General features: G+C 67.3%; 1 protein-coding gene across 2 annotated transcripts; it reads left to right on the top strand.

Moving 5' to 3' along the window:
- The first annotated feature begins 2,461 nt into the window (after positions 1 to 2,461).
- Positions 2,462 to 14,112, top strand: LOC101934624 (fibroblast growth factor 18-like). Of its 2 annotated transcripts, XM_042844877.2 has the most exons (5): positions 2,462 to 3,761; positions 3,847 to 3,877; positions 10,894 to 11,071; positions 12,374 to 12,480; positions 13,133 to 14,112. In XM_042844877.2, exons 1-5 carry the CDS (start codon positions 3,730 to 3,732, stop codon positions 13,391 to 13,393), a joined length of 609 nt encoding a protein of 202 aa, XP_042700811.2. In that variant the 5' UTR covers positions 2,462 to 3,729; the 3' UTR covers positions 13,394 to 14,112. The 2 variants fall into 2 exon arrangements, with proteins under 2 accessions (XP_042700811.2, XP_005278483.2); XM_005278426.4 differs by having other exon boundaries at positions 2,462 to 11,071.
- Positions 14,113 to 15,649: the final 1,537 nt, after the last annotated feature.

Raw genomic sequence — 15,649 nt, 5'->3', positions numbered from 1 at the left:
TGGGGCTCTGCGGCAGGCGGGGGCTCGGTCCAGGGGAGCGGGGTGGGGCTCGGCGGGGGGCTCGGTCCAGGGGAGCGGGGTGGGGCTCTGCGGCAGGCGGGGGCTCGGCGGGGGGCTCTGTCCGGGGAGCGGGGTGGGGCTCTGCGGCAGGCGGGGGCTCGGCGGGGGGCTCTGTCCGGGGGAGCGGGGTGGGGCTCTGCGGCAGGCGGGGGCTCGGCGGGGGGCTCTGTCCGGGGGAGCGGGGTGGGGCTCTGCGGCAGGCGGGGGCTCGGCGGGGGGCTCTGTCCGGGGGAGCGGGGTGGGGCTCTGCGGCAGGCGGGGGCTCGGCGGGGGCTCTGTCCGGGGGAGCGGGGTGGGGCTCTGCGGCAGGCGGGGGCTCGGCGGGGGGCTCTGTCCGGGGGAGCGGGGTGGGGCTCTGCGCAGGCGGGGGCTCGGCGGGGGGCTCTGTCCGGGGGAGCGGGGTGGGAGCTCTGCGGCAGGTGGGGGCTCGGCGGGGGGCTCTGTCCGGGGGAGCGGGGTGGGGGCTCGGCCGGGGGGCTCTGTCCAGGGGAGCGGGGTGGGGCTCTGCGGCAGGCGGGGGATCTGTGGGGGGCTCGGTCCAGGGGAGCGGGGTGGGGCTCTGCGGGGGGCTCTGTCCAGGGGAGCGGGGTGGGGCTCTGCAGCAGGCGGGGGCTCGGCGGGGGGCTCGGTCCAGGGGAGCGGGGTGGGGCTCGGCGGGGGGCTCGGTCCAGGGGAGCGGGGTGGGGCTCTGCGGCAGGCGGGGGCTCGGCGGGGGGCTCGGTCCGGGGGAGCGGGGTGGGGCTCTGCGGCAGGCGGGGGCTCGGCGGGGGGCTCTGTCCGGGGGAGCGGGGTGGGGCTCTGCGGCAGGCGGGGGCTCGGCGGGGGGCTCTGTCCGGGGGAGCGGGGTGGGGCTCTGCGGCAGGCGGGGGCTCGGCGGGGGACTCTGTCCGGGGGAGCGGGGGTGGGGCTCTGCGGCAGGCGGGGGCTCGGCGGGGGACTCTGTCCGGGGGAGCGGGGTGGGGGCTCGGCGGGGGGCTCTGTCCAGGGGAGCGGGGTGGGCTCTGCGGCAGGCGGGGATCTGTGGGGGGCTCGGTCCAGGGGAGCGGGGTGGGGCTCTGCGGGGGGCTCTGTCCAGGGGAGCGGGGTGGGGCTCTGCGGCAGGCGGGGGCTCGGCGGGGGGCTCGGTCCAGGGGAGCGGGGTGGGGCTCGGCGGGGGGCTCGGTCCAGGGGAGCGGGGTGGGACTCTGCGGCAGGCGGGGGCTCGGCGGGGGGCTCTGTCCGGGGGAGCGGGATGGGGCTCTGCGGCAGGCGGGGGCTCGGTGGGGGGCTCGGTCCGGGGGAGCGGGGTGGGGCTCTGTGGCAGGCGGGGGCTCGGCGGGGGGCTCTGTCCGGGGGAGCGGGGTGGGGCGCTGCGGCAGGCGGGGGCTCGGCGGGGGGCTCTGTCCGGGGGAGCGGGGTGGGGCTCTGTGGCAGGCGGGGGCTCGGCGGGGGGCTCTGTCCGGGGGAGCGGGGTGGGGCTCTGTGGCAGGCGGGGGCTCGGCGGGGGGCTCGGTCCGGGGGAGCGGGGTGGGGCTCTGCGGCAGGCGGGGGCTCGGCGGGGGGCTCTGTCCAGGGGAGCGGGGTGGGGGCTCGGCAGGGGGCTCGGTCCAGGGGAGCGGGGTGGGGCTCTGTGGCAGGCGGGGGCTCGGTAGGGCGCTCGGTCCGGGGGAGCCGGGACTCTGAAGAGCTTTGGGGTCGTGGTGAGGAATCAGCTGAACATGAGCCCCCAGTGCGACACTGTGGCCAGAAGAGCTGAACGGGGAATCTTGGGGAGCAGCAGGGAGGCGCTGTATCCTCAGTATCCGGCACTGGGGCGACCGCCGCTGGGATCCGGTGCCCACAATTCCCGAAGGACGATCGATCAGGTGAATAATTGAAGAGGCACGAGAATGATCAAAGGGTTAGAAAACCTGTGCAATGTCTCCATGCAGTGCCCCATACCAGCTCCGAGCAGTGCCCCATGCAGTGACCGTGCAGTATCCCATGCAATGACCTGTGCAGTGCCTGTGCAGTGACGCATACCAGCTCCATGCAGTCAGGGCCGGCTCTGGCTTTTTTGCCTCCCTAGGCAAAAAAGCCACCCACCCTCGGCGCCCCCAGTGCGTCAGGGGAGGGCGCCAAGCCCGGCTGCGGGCCCGCAATCCCCGACCAGCCGGAGCGCCGGGGGGAGGGCGGCGAGCCCGGCCAGGGCCCGGCCGCGCCGCCCCCCTCCAGGCGCCGCCCCAAGCACATGCTTGGTGGGCTGGTGCCTGGAGCCGGCCCTGCATGCAGTGCCCCATGCAATGACCATGCAGTGTCCCATGCAATGACCTGTTCAGTGACCCATACCAGCTCCGAGCAGTCCCCATGCAATGACCTGTGCAGTGCCTCATGCAGTGACCGTGCAGTGTCCCATGCAATGACCTGTGCAGTGCCCCATGCAGTGCCCCCAGGGCCGCACCCTGCTCCGCAGCACAACGAACCACAGCGAGCCGCCCCGCGGTGCAGCCAATCGGGAGAGCTGCTCCCTGCCATTGGCCGGCCGGCCCGGGGGGGCGGGGACTTGGTTCCACGTGGGCACAAGCGGCTGTCCCGGGCTCGGCGGAGTCTGAACGTCAGGTGGCCCCCCCGCGCCCCCCCCCCCGCCCCGGCTCGTTCTCGCGGCCCACGGGCCTGGCCACGCGGTGGCGCCGCCTCCCCACGGCAGCCCGGTCCGGTCCGCGGCTCCGGTCCCCGGTCAGCGAGGGGCCCAAACACCTGCTCCGAGTCTCCTCCCTGGGGCCCCTCACCCGGACCGGCCCCCCCAGCAGTGACCGCTGCCCCCCCCGCCCCAGTCACCCCCCGGCCAGCCCCGGATCCCCCCAGCGCCGCGGGACTGCCGGGGAGAGCCCCCCTGTCACCCCCCCCGCCCCGCCACACAGCGCCCCCTAGTGCCCCCCCAGCGCCGTGCGGACTGCCGGGGAGAGCCCCCCTGCTACCCCCCGACCCGCTCCCTGCCGCACAGCGCCCCCTAGTGCCCCCCCAGCGCCGTGCAGACTGCCGGGGAGAGCCCCCTGCCCTGCCCCCCGCCGCACAGCGCCCCCTAGTGCCCCCCCTGCGCCGCCCGGACTGCTGGGGAGAGCCCCCTGCTGCCCCCCGCCCTGCTCCCTGCCGCACAGCGCCCCCTAGTGCCCCCTCCCAGTGCCCGGCTGGTGCACAGGCCAGCGTACGTCGGCCTGGTACCCCCAGCACCCTCCCTGGACCCACAGAGTGAGGGACTGAGGGGTCATCCATTCTCACCCCCGCCAGGATGCACGTGAACTGCTCTCTGCCTGCCGGGCCCTGATGGACACAAGGAGGTGGCATGGGCCGCCCCCCGCTGCGCTGGCACCCTCCCCTGGGACTGGGAGCAGCGTGGCCACGGCCCTGCTGGCTCTGCCGGAGCACGGCGCTTACGCTGCAGCCCCAGCCCTTGCCGCGAAGCTGGGCTCTGGGCTCCATGCCCGCCCTGGCACCCAGCCACCCGCAGAGCGAGGAGAAGCCGGGGAGAGAGGTGCAGAGCCCTGAGCGGGGGGCGCTGCCCTGGACACGGCTCCATGCACTGCGGGAAGGACCAGGGTCCGACCCAGGGCCCCTGCTCCATCACACCCACTGGCGCCTCCATGGCGGTTGCTGGATAAGCGCCCCCGGACCAGCCGCTGGGTGCAGGCTGTGGGGTCCCACCTGGCCGTGATGCCTCTGCCCCTGGGCCGTCTCGCCTGCCTGTAAGTTCCCCGCGCCAGGGGCCGGCAGGGCGGGGCAGCGTCTGGCGGGGACGAGACTAACGCTGCCTCTCTCCTCTCCTGCCAGGTCCCTGCTGCTCCTGCTCCTGCCCGTGCAGGTAAGTGCTGCGTCCGGCCGGGCACAGCTCTGCCAGGCCAGGGGAGAGGGGCCGGGCATCCCCATGGCCCCAGCCCCAGGCACTGCACCGGCGTCTGGGCGGCTCTCAAAGCAAAGTGGAGCTGCAGCAGTTTCCTGGCGGAGTCGGTCCCCGCAGAGCCATGTGCCCAGCTGGGAGCTCGTCCCACAGCATCAGGGACTGGGGGGGGGCAGTTCGTATCCCCAGCTCTGAGAGGAGAACGTGGGCTCTGGTGGATCAGAGTGGGGGTGAGGAGCCAGGACTCCTGGGTTCTGTCCCCAGCTCTGCAGGGGAGAAGCAAGCAAACGAGGTGTTTTCAAATGGCTCCATTTAAATGTACATCTGGGATCCAGGGGCAGATTTACAGGCGGGGGGCTCTGTCCTGGGCAGCAGGAATGACAAAGCGGTGGGGTCTGAACATGAGCTCCCAGCATGTGAGCCTGGGATGCAAACAGGAGACTCTGGAGAGGTGATTTCCCCTCTGGCTCTGGCGATCCTGTGTCAGGTCTGGTGCCCACCGCTCAGGGAGGATGGTGATAACTCGGAGAGGGTCAGAGAAGAGCCCCGGGACGGATCGAAGTGCTAGAAACCTGCTCTGAGTGAGAGACCCAGGGCACTCGGTCTGTCTGGTTTAACACGGAGCAGGTTCAGGGGCACCGTGATCCCAGCCTGCAGGAACTGGGGGGCAGATCTCTGACTGGGCCCAGGAAGGTCGACCGCGGACCAGTTGGCTGGACGCTAAAGCGAGAGTCAGCCCGGGACCAAGGGACCGACCAGTGAGGGTTGGGACCCCTTGAACTGTTTCCCAGGCACGTCTACACTTAAACCAGCTCTGCGGCCGTGCTCCAGGGCAGACCGGGGGGGCTCCCAGGGCTGCGGTAATTCCCTCCCCCCTCCGCGAGTGGCAGCAGCTGGGCCGAGGGAGGATCCTGCCGCCCGCCTGGGGTGGGTACCACTGGGCTCTAAGGGGCCAGGGGCTGCTCTGTCACTGCGGTGGCAGGTCCGTCTGGGCCATGCCGGGGGCCCGACTGCAGGATCCCAAGGGTCCCGTCTGGCCTTGGAGCCTCTGACTCTAGCGGGGGGAGGCTGGGTTCCATTAGTGGCTGTGCCCCTGGCTCCTCCGGGGCGTGGGGCTGCCCCCCTCCTTCTCTGTCCCCCGGGGGCTCCCTGGCTGTGCCCTGGCTGGGCTGTGGGGAGCGAGGCTGGGCTGCCCCAAGGCGCTGGGGGTGGGGCGGGACTCGTCTGTCCAGTGAGTGCGCTGGCGAGCCCTGCCACGCAAAGTGCCGTTGGGTGCCGCTGGCCTGGAGCCCTCGCCGGGGCCAAGGGACTGGAGCTGGGACAGGAGACAAGGGGGGACCTCGGAGTGAGAGAGGCAGGGCCAGCAGCTCCCCCCACCCCCGCGGTCCCATGGCCAGGAGCCTCCCCAGCCCCCCTCTGGGCCCCCTGCAGCCGGGACATGTGGGGCCCTGACCGGGGGAGCCTGGCCCTTCAGGGTGGGGGTGCCTTCTGCCTCCTGTCCCAGCCCCACTGGGGCTCGTCCCAGGGGGCGGGGCCTATCAGGAGGTAACATTATGAGTGGTTTTACCGGGCCTGTCAGAGGCAGTCCATGTGCTGGCGCGTGAGGGGCGGGGTGGGGCCAGGGTGGGCTGGCAGTGGGGCTGGCAGTGGGGCAGGGGCTGGCACATGGGGACAGTCGATTAAACGGAGAGGCAGCAAATCTCCAAGTAACACAAGGCAGGAGTGGCCAGTGGAACTGCCTGCCACCGTGTGCTCCGGAGCAGCTGGTCCTGGGCACTGTTTGAGCCAGGAGCCCAGGATAACCCAGCCTGCCCTGCCCATGCTCTGTGCCCGCTGGGCTTAGCCACGGGCACCTCACTGGGCCCCCGAGTCACCGCGCGGTTCAGGGAGCTGCGGAGACGTAACTAGGCCAGTTGAGGAGGAGGCAGCAAACTCCCACCATGAACGAGGCTGCTGCTGGCCCCTCCTGGGGCGGCTCTGCTATGCTGCCGGCCGTGCCCAGCTCGCCTGCGCTGTCTGCCCCGTGGGCGGGACCTGGGCCCCAGCTCTGAGCCCCTGCAGCCCCCACCCCAGCTCCGCTCCCGGCTGCTGCAGCCCCTCATTAGAGAGCAGGTGTGCCGGGGCCCTGCCTGCTCCCCATGGCTCATGCAGACACGACGGAAACTGTGCCCTGGGGTGGGGGCTCAGGCAGGGAGCCGCCCCCATCAGTGCCCTGCCAATGCTAGGCAGCGCCCGCCCCTTGCTGTCACCCTGGTGGGAGCCTGGTTAGATGCCTGTGATGGGCCCTGCTGCCACCCACTGTCCCCTGCCATCCTCCTGAGACACGGGGCGGGCGAGGATGGGCGCCTGGAGCTGCCATGGCAGGGGTGGTGGTGAGGGGGCTCCCGGGCGGGCGGGCAGTGACCACCAGCGGACTCTGCAGGGCAGCCTGCAGGGGTGGGATTCCCTGGGAACGTGCTACTGCCATGGCCCCGGGTGACTCTGTTCCAGCTCTGTGGCTGGCCGGGCACTCTCCCATTGTGCTGTAGGGACTCGTGCTCCCAGCCCTGGGGCCCCGGGGCGCCTGCCCTGGGCGCTCCCCTGGCCCGGCCGGGCAGGGTCCAGCCATTGGAGCAGGTCAGAGGGGATGTCTGGGAAGGGGCGAGGGAAACGAAGGTCGCAGATCTGAGCAGACTAGCACAAGCTGCCGAGAGGGGCTGGTCGAGGGGGGGACGCTGGGCCCAGCCTGATGGGCTCCCCAAGCCATGGCCTAATCAGCTCTGGGGATGAGAGGAGGCTCTGCCTGGACCCAGAACTCAAACCTGACCGGAGGGTAACAACCTGCTGAAGCTGCACGCTAGTGGAGCTGCTCCCTTAGCTCGTGTGGTAGCGAGCTATATGCGAACTGACAGTGCACGCAGGGTGGGGCCTTTGTCACTGTCATTCTGCCCCACGGATGGGGGCCTGGTTCTCCTGCCATCCCCCTGGGCGGAGCAGTTGGCTGTGAGCCATGCACACGCCCCCCCCCCCGCTGCGAGGGGGCCGAGCTCTGGCCTTGGGAGGGTTTCACTGCTGCAGCCAGCAGCCCACGGGGTGAGGCCAAGCCGCGGCTGGACCCTGCCTGGCTGGGGCAGATGTCGGATCTCCTGGGGATTGTGCGTGAGCGAGGACCCGGGATTTGATGCAGCCTCCCAAGGCACCATGGCCACACGGTTGGTAGCACGAGCTGGCGCGTGTGTCTCCCGGCTGCTGTCTGCCTGTCCCCACCCCCTCTGCTTTCTCGGGCTGGGCGCGGCACTGAGCCGGACCTCCCAGGAGCGTCCGTGCAGCCCTGGTGGGGGGAGAGTCCTGGCTGGCAGCGCATCTCCCGGGCAGCCTCATGGGCACAAGGACAAGAGCCTTAGTGCCAACATCTAACAAGCTCCCTGAGCCAAAGACAATTAACCCCGTTACAAAAGAGCCGGGAACAAGGTGCCAACCAGAAAGTGGCTGGCAGGCTGCCCAGGAACCAGCGACGCCCGAGGGGCCCAGCCTTCGGGCCAGCACGGCTGGTGGCAGAGACGCCCCGAGAGCTGCTGGCAGTGCCGAACACCCCCCGTCACTGACTGCAAGACCCCCCTGGGCCAGGTGGGGGATCCACCTCGGCACCACGACAGGGCCTGGAGCAAGGGCGGAGCGGAAGACTGGAGGCTGCCCGGCAGTTTGGGACCTGGCCTAGGACACAGGACACCTGGGTCAAGCATCCTGCTCCGCCACCGAGCCTCCTGTGCCCTTGGGTGCGTCATGCAGTCTCTCTGGGCCCTTCTGGTTGAACATCTGCCCCACTGCCCAGGGGAGTGCGTGGGGAGGCTCCGGCACTGAGCTCATGGGCACAGCCTAAGAGCTGTGATTGGAAGGCCCCAGGGTTTGGGGGACAGCAGATTTGGCTCTCGCCCCCTGGGGGTGGCCGGTCCTGGGGCGGGCAGGGCGTGGGCTGCAGCAGTGCGGGGCTGTCATTGCTGGCGCATGACGAGAACGTTGAGGCTGCAAAGTCGAGCCCCCAGAGGCTGGGAAAGGCCAGAATTGAGCACAAATGAGGCATCAGCTGCTCTCAGTTCTGGGTCCCAGAGAAGCCACTGCGGGAAAGTCCTGCTCACTCCCTGCCCCCCTGGGCTGGAGCATGCCCAGTGCAGATGGATGACTTTTCAGAGACTTATAACTTGGCAGATTTTCACAAGGACAGCAAAAGGCACATACGATCATAGAATCTCAGGGTTGGAAGGGACCTCAGGAGGTATCTAGTCAAACCCCCTGCTCAAAGCAGGACCAACCCCAACTAAATCATCCCAGCCAGGGCTTTGTCAAGCCGGGCCTTAAAAACCTCTAAGGAAGGAGATTCCACCACCTCCCTAGGTAACCCATTCCAGTGCTTCACCACCTTCCTAGTGAAATAGTGTTTCCTAATATCCAACCTAGACCTCCCCCACTGCAACTTGAGACCATTGCTCCTTGTTCTGTCATCTGCCACCACTGAGAACAGCCGAGCTCCATCCTCTTTGGAACCCCAGCTTCAGGTTTTTCCACATCCTTCTTGTAGTGTGGGGCCCAAAACTGGACACAGTACTCCAGATGAGGCCTCACCAATGTCAAATAGAGGGGAATGATCACATCCCTCGATTTGCTGGCAATGCCCCTAGTTATACAGCCCAAAATGGCATTGACCTTGGCAACAAGAGCACAGTGTTGACTCATATCCAGCTTCTCGTCCACTGTTAACCTAGGGCCTTTTCTGCAGAACTGCTACCTAGCCATTCGGTCCCTAGTCTGTAGCAGTGCATGGGATTCTTCCGTCCTAAGTGCAGGACTCTGCACTTGTCCTTGTTGAACCTCATCAGATTTCTTTTGGCCCAATCCTCTAATTTGTCTAGGTCCCTCTGTATCCGATCCCTACCCTCTAGTGTATCTACCACGCCTCCTAGTTTAGTGTCATCTGCAAACTTGCTGAGAGTGCAGTCCACACCATCCTCCAGATCATTAATGAGGATATTGAACAAAACTGGCCCCAGGACCGACCCTTGGGGCACTCCGCTTGAAACCAGCTGCCAACTAGACATGGAGCCATTGATCGCTACCCGTTGAGCCTGACGATCTAGCCAGCTTTCTATCCACCTTACAGTCCATTCATCCAGCCCATACTTCTTTAACTTGCTGGCAAGAATACTGTGGGCGACTGTATCAAAACCTTTGCTAAAGTCAAGGAATAACACATCCACTGCTTTCCCCTCATCCACAGAGCCAGTTATCTCATCATAGAAGGCAATTAGGTTAGTCAGGCACGACTTCTCCTTGGTGAATCCATGCTGACTGTTCCTGATCACTTTCCTCTCCTCTAAGTGCTTCAAAATGGATTCCTTGAGGACCTGCTCCATGATTTTTCCAGGGACTGAGGTGAGGCTGATCAGTCTGTAGTTCCCCGGATCCTCCTTCTTCCCTTTTTTAAAGATGGGCACTACATTAGCCTTTTTCCAGTCATCCGGGACCTCCCTTGATCGCCACGAATTTTCAAAGATAATGGCCAATGGCTCTGCAATCACATCCGCCAACTCCTTTAGCACCCTCGGATGCAGCGCATCTGGCCCCATGGACTTGTGCTCGTCCAGCTTTTCTAAATAGTCCCAAACCACTTCTTTCTCCACGCAGGGCTGGTCACCTCCTCCCCATACTGTGCTGCCCAGTGCAGCAGTCTGGGAGCTGACTTTGTCTGTGAAGACAGAGTCACAAAAAGCATTGAGTACATTAGCTTTTTCCACATCCTCTGTCACTAGGTTGCCTCCCTCATTCAGTAAGGGGCCCACACTTCCCTTGACTTTTTTCTTGTTGCTAACATACCTGTAGAAACCCTTCTTGTTACTCTTAACATCCCTTGCTAGCTGCAACTCCAAGTGTGATTACCCTTCCTGATTACACCCCTGCATGCTCTAGCAATATTTTTGTACTCCTCCCATGCCATCTGTCCAAGTTTCCACTTCTTGTAAGCTTCCTTTTCGTGTTTAAGCTCACTGAAGATTTCACTGTTAAGCCAAGCTGGTCACCTGCCATATTTGCTATTCTTTCTGCACAATGGATGGTTTGTTCCTGCAACCTCAATGAGGCTTCCTCAAAATACATCCCTGACCCCAGGGCAACTTGCAGCCAAATGTCAGGTCCCTGTTCCGGAGCCTGGTGGCAGAGTGGTTGTGAGCCAGCCTAGCCCCTCCTCCCCCCGGCTGAATGGCATGTGATTGGCGTGCGACCCGGTGACGTTTCACAGTAACAGGTGGGTTTCTGGTGGAGACGCTCCGGTCCCGCTTTCAGGCTTCTGTCTGCAAATGTGGCACCTTTGTGAAAATGGAAGCCGAGATTTTCCGCGACCTCCTGCCCGAGTAGCTGGGGCTAAAGCGAAGCACCAAATAGCCGCAGGTTTGCAACACACCAGCGAGAGCTGAGGACAGAGCCACCTATTTTCCCAAACATGATGCCCAGCGCAGCTGATGTGGCCTGAGGCAGGCACTTGGCCGGGGGAATTTTGGCCTGGATGGGTTAAATTTGGCCACTGAGAATGGGGTGTTGCCGCGGGAAGCCTCCGCAGCTGTTCCTCTGGAGTCACTGCCAGTCTCCCGGCTGTAACCCTGGGGCCGGCAGAGACAGGCCCCGGCACTTGGCGAGTGGCCGCAGGGCCGCCTTGACCATGCCGGGTGAACAGGGGACCTCCCAGCAGAGCCAGAGCAGAATGGGCAGGGATGGACGGGGCCCGTTCGGGCAGGGGCCTGGGGAGAGAGACTGCCTGGGGGGGGCTGGGTAGGTCCCTGGCTCGGAGGGCCCTCCCGTGGGCAGTGGCTCCCTGGGCAGACAGGCTATGGGCCTGGCCAGCATCTGCCCTCGGTCTCCTCGTGCTGCGAGGGGCTCGGCATGCCCCAGCCCTCCTCCAGAGGGGCCTGACCCCCAGAGCCGCAGTGGGGAGCCAGGCCTGCCTTTCCCTGCAGGAGTCTCACCAGACAGCAGCCGACTTCCGCCTCTATGTGGAGAACCACACACGGCACCTGGACGAGGTGAGCCGCCGGCACGTCCGCGTCTACCAGCTGTACAGCCGCACCAGCAGTGGGCACCTGCAGGTCCTCGGCAAGCGGGTCCGTGCCAATGGCGAGGACGGCAACAAATACGGTGCGGGCCTGGGGGGATCTCGGGGGGAGGGGGCTGCAGCCACGTGTCCTGCCCCCAGAGCTCCCCTGGAGCAGGGGAGCCCGGCTCTGCCCTACATTGGAGGCTGCTCAGGAGGGGCCCATTGGCCAGCGCCTCCCAGTTCTACAGCCCCCATCGCCCCGCCCAGGGGTGCCAGCGAACCCGCCCGGGCCCGGCCTGCTCCCCTCTGGAGCTGGCGATCCCCCCGCCCCGACAGGCAGCGGGAACTGTGGCTCTCGGGTCAGGCGGCAGATTCCAGCCATGCCCTCCTGCTCGGGGCCGCGCCCGTCTGCACCACCGACGGCAGCTGCTGGAGAGCGGCAGGCGGCTGCGCCCACCAACTGCCTAGTAAACACCTGATAACACGGCTCCTTATCCTGCCAACCAGCCGGCCCCACCGGCTTCCCAGGCCGTCCTGGCAGGGGCCCAGGAATGCCGAGTATCCCAGTCACGCAGCCCACACGCCAGCAGGGAGCTGCATGACCCTCCGGCCTGGGACACACTGCGCACACCCCACCGCAGCCCGAGCCCCCAGGAACTGCCCAGGGCTCAGCAGGAGCCTGGCACCCGGAGACCTGCTCTGCTGGAGCAAGCACAGAGAAACAGGGCCCTGTGAGCCGGCAGCCAGCTCCCCACAGCTGTACTGGTGCCCCTCACTGCCGACCCGCAGCCCCTGCCACCCCAGCCCTGCCGGTGCCCCTCACTGCCGACCCGCAGCCCCTGCCATACCCTGCCCCCCCCAGCTCTGCCGGTGCCCCTCACTGCCGACCCGCAGCCCCTGCCATGCCCTGCCCCCCCAGCTCTGCCAGTGCCCCTCACTGCCGACCCGCAGCCCCTGCCAGCCCAGCCCTGCCCCCCCAGCTCTGCCAGTGCCCCTCACTCCCGACCCGCAGCCCCTGCCAGCCCAGCCCTGCCCCCCCCCAGCTCTGCGGGTGCCCCTCACTCCCGACCTGCAGCCCCTGCCAGCCCAGCCCTGCCCCCCCCCAGCTCTGCGGGTGCCCCTCACTCCCGACCCGCAGCCCCTGCCATGCCCTGTCCCCCCAGCTCTGCCGGTGCCCCTAACTCCTGACCCGCAGCCCCTGCCAGCCCAGCCATGCCCTGTCCCCCCAGCTCTGCCGGTGCCCCTCACTCCTGACCCGCAGCCCCTCCACAATCCTAGCCCCAGTTTTGCCTGGATTTGTGCCAGGCTAGGATGCTCCAGGCTCATTCATCTCTGCTCCCCCCGCCCGCCATGTCCCCTCCCTGTCACAGCCGCTCCTAACTCCTGCGCCTGGCTCCTTGCAGCGCTGCTCGCCGTGGAGAGCGACACCTTTGGGAGCCACGTTCGCATCAAGGGCAAGGAGACGGGCTACTACGTCTGCATGGACAGGAGAGGGAAGGTGCTGGGCAAGGTATGGGGCTGCCCTGGGCAAGGCGTGCCCGCTCCGGGGGGCACAATGCCCCTGTTCCTCCAGGGCTCCCCAGCACCCCCAGGCTGCCCCGGTCCCTTCCTGCTCCTCCCAGAGAGCCCAGCAGTGGGGGCCAGGCCTGCACCCCTGAGCCACCTGGGGACACCCCCACCCCTGCCCAGGTGAGGGGGCAGCCAGCGAGTGCCCCGGCCCCTCCCCAGAGCCAGCAGGGTGGCTGGGCCAGGGCCAAGGGGCACCCAGGCTCACTGGGGGGCTGGGCCCGGCCTGGCAGCCTCCCCGGGGGGGTCACAATGACCAAGCCACACCCCAGGCCTAGGCCGGGCCCTGCGCTGTGGCTGGGGCTTCATGCGGCCTTAGAGTGACATCTGCTGGCATCCCCCTGCCTGTGCCCCCCCAGCCTCTCCACTCACCCCCAGCACCCTCACCTGCCTGCCTGCGTCCCCCACCTGCCTGCATCCCCATCGCCTCCCCCCTCGCCCACAGCAACCCCGCCTGCGCTCCCTGCCCCCTCCCCATATCCCGCATCACCCCATCCACCTGCATCTCACACCCCTGCCCTTCTGCATCCTCATGGCCCCCCCACCGCCTGCCAATGCCCCCCACCCGCCTGTCTCAGTTTCTCTCTTTCCCCCAGCTGGATGGGCGGAGCCAGGGCTGTGTCTTCGTGGAAGAAGTCCTGGAGAACAACTTCACAGCCTTCATGTCGGCCGGGCACCGGGACTGGTTCCTGGGCTTCACCCGCAAGGGGCGGGCACAGAGGGGGCCGCGCACCCACCGGACCCAGCGCGAAGGGCACTTCATGAAGAGGCCCCCCCAGGGCACAGGGGGCGAGGGGCAGAGCCCATTCCGCTTCACCGCCCTCACGCCTCGGACTAAGCCGGCCCTGGGGCCCTAGAGCCAGGGGCCCGTGCCCAGCCGGTGCCCCCAGGACATGCCGAGATCAGCACGGCGAGGAGACGGGCTCCCAGCATGCAACGCTCCCCCCGCCAGGCTGGCTTCAGAGCCGCGGGGGCAGAACTCCCAGCATGCAGTTCTGCTGCTCCGGCCACGCCAAGGAGGGGTGGGCTACCAGCCATGGGGGCGGGACACAGGCTCTGCCCCACATGCCAGCTGGCTTGCAGCAGTGCATGCTGGGATGTCGGTCCCATGGGCTGGACACGGGAGAAGGAAAGGTTGTGGCCCCACAGCGCAGGGCATGGCTGGGCCGGGCGCTGCTGCCCCACAGCTCGTGACAGCCGGGTCACCCCACACGCCGCACAGGGAGCCGGGCACTGCCCCACAGCCCGTGACAGGCAGGTCACCCCACACGCCGCACAGGGAGCCGGGCACTGCCCCACAGCCCGTGACAGGCGGGTCACCCCACACGCCGCACAGGGAGCCGGGCACTGCCCCACAGCCCGTGACAGGCAGGTCACCCCACACGCCGCACAGGGAGCCGGACGCTGCCCCACTGCCCGTGACAGGCGGGTCACCCCACACGCCGCACAGGGGCTGCCCCACAGAAGGGCTGGTTTCGTCCTGCCAGAGGGGCAGGCACAGAGCACCAGGCTGCTGTTAATTATTGTTACTAGAACTAGTTGATGGGTTAATTTAATTAAATATTGCCATGCTTAGCGTGGGTTTTAGGCCTGGGAGTCTGCTTCTCTCCCCTTGCGTCTGCTGCACCTGGGGAGAGGCTGGGCCGGCCTGGGGGGCCTGCTGGGCATGGCCCATGACTTCAGAGCTCACCAGGCCAGCCCAGGGCAGGGGGAAAGGATGGAGGGGTGGGAATGGGGGACGTTTGCTTGTTGGGGGGAGGGGAGGGGGTAAGTATTGCTGTGTGGAGAGGGGTGGGAACGAGGGAGGTTTGCCTGTTGGGGGGAGAGGAGGGGGTAAGTATTGCTGTGTGGGGACAGGTGGGAAGGGGGGAGGTTTGCCTGTTGGGGAGAGGAGAGGGGGTAAGTATTGCTGTGTGGGGAGGGGTGGGAATGGGGGAGTTTGCCTGTTGGGAGGAGGGGAGGGGGTAAGTATTGCTGTGTGGGGAGGGGAGAGGCCGGAGAAGGGGGTGGGAACGGGGGAGTTTGCCTGTTGGGGGGAGGAGAGGAGGTAAGTATTGTTGTGTGGGGAGGGGTGGGAAGGGGGGAGGTTTGCCTGTTGGGGAGAGGAGAGGGGGTAAGTATTGCTGTGTGGGGAGGGGTGGGAATGGGGGAGTTTGCCTGTTGGGAGGAGGGGAGGGGGTAAGTAGTGCTGTGGGGGGAGGGGAGAGGCCGGAGAAGGGGGTGGGAACGGGGGAGTTTGCCTGTTGGGGGGAGGAGAGGAGGTAAGTATTGTTGTGTGGGGAGGGGTGGGAACGGGGGAGTTTGCCTGTTGGGAGGAGGGGAGGGGGTAAGTATTGCTGTGTGGGGAGGGGTGGGAGGGGGGAGGTTTGCCTGTTGGGGGGAGGGGAGGGGTAAGTATTGCTGTATGGGGAGGGGTGGGAATGGGGGAGTTTGCCTGTTGGGGGGAGGGGAGGGGGTAAGTATTGCTGTGTGGGGAGGGGAGAGGCCGGAGAAGGGGGTGGGAACGGGGGAGTTTGCCTGTTGGGGGGAGGAGAGGGGGTAAGTATTGCTGTGTGGGGAGGGGAGAGGCCGGAGGAGGGGGTGGGGGCAGGGGAGTTATGGGTGGGGTGCAGCGGGGAGGGGAACGGGGGTTGGGGGATGGCAGGTATTGTGGGCCCAGGTGGGGTGGGAAGGGGCATCCCCTGCTCTCTGGGCACACCCAGCGGTGGCCCCTGCCTCTTGGTCCTCTCCGCACAGCAGGGAGGTCCCACTGCACAAGCCGTGGGGGGAGGGGGGAGCAGCCCCTGGCCTGGGTCTGTGGGGCCAGCAGCAGGGACCAGCGCGAGTCCCCAGAGCGGCCCAGCGGGGCCGCGGGCAGCCCGGTCCCTGGAGCGGCCCTCGCCAGGGCTTGTGCCAGGGCAGCAGCCGCTGTCCGCCCTGCCCGCCTGGGGCCGAGGGGGGGCAGGCGCCCAGGCCGTCAAGTGCCAGGGGCTCCTTGGCATGAGCCGTGGCGCCCTGCTCGGGAGCGGGCCTGGCACCAGGCCGGGGCCTCCAGCGCTCGCTCAGCACTAATTGATCCTAACAAGCTGCAATGTTCCCCGGCTGCCTGCGGCGCGGACACACGGCTGCTGTCC

This window comes from Chrysemys picta, chromosome 5, assembly GCF_011386835.1.
Source record: "Chrysemys picta bellii isolate R12L10 chromosome 5, ASM1138683v2, whole genome shotgun sequence".
Lineage (NCBI taxonomy): Eukaryota > Metazoa > Chordata > Testudines > Emydidae > Chrysemys > Chrysemys picta.
This window is presented reverse-complemented; position numbering and strand designations above follow the sequence as displayed.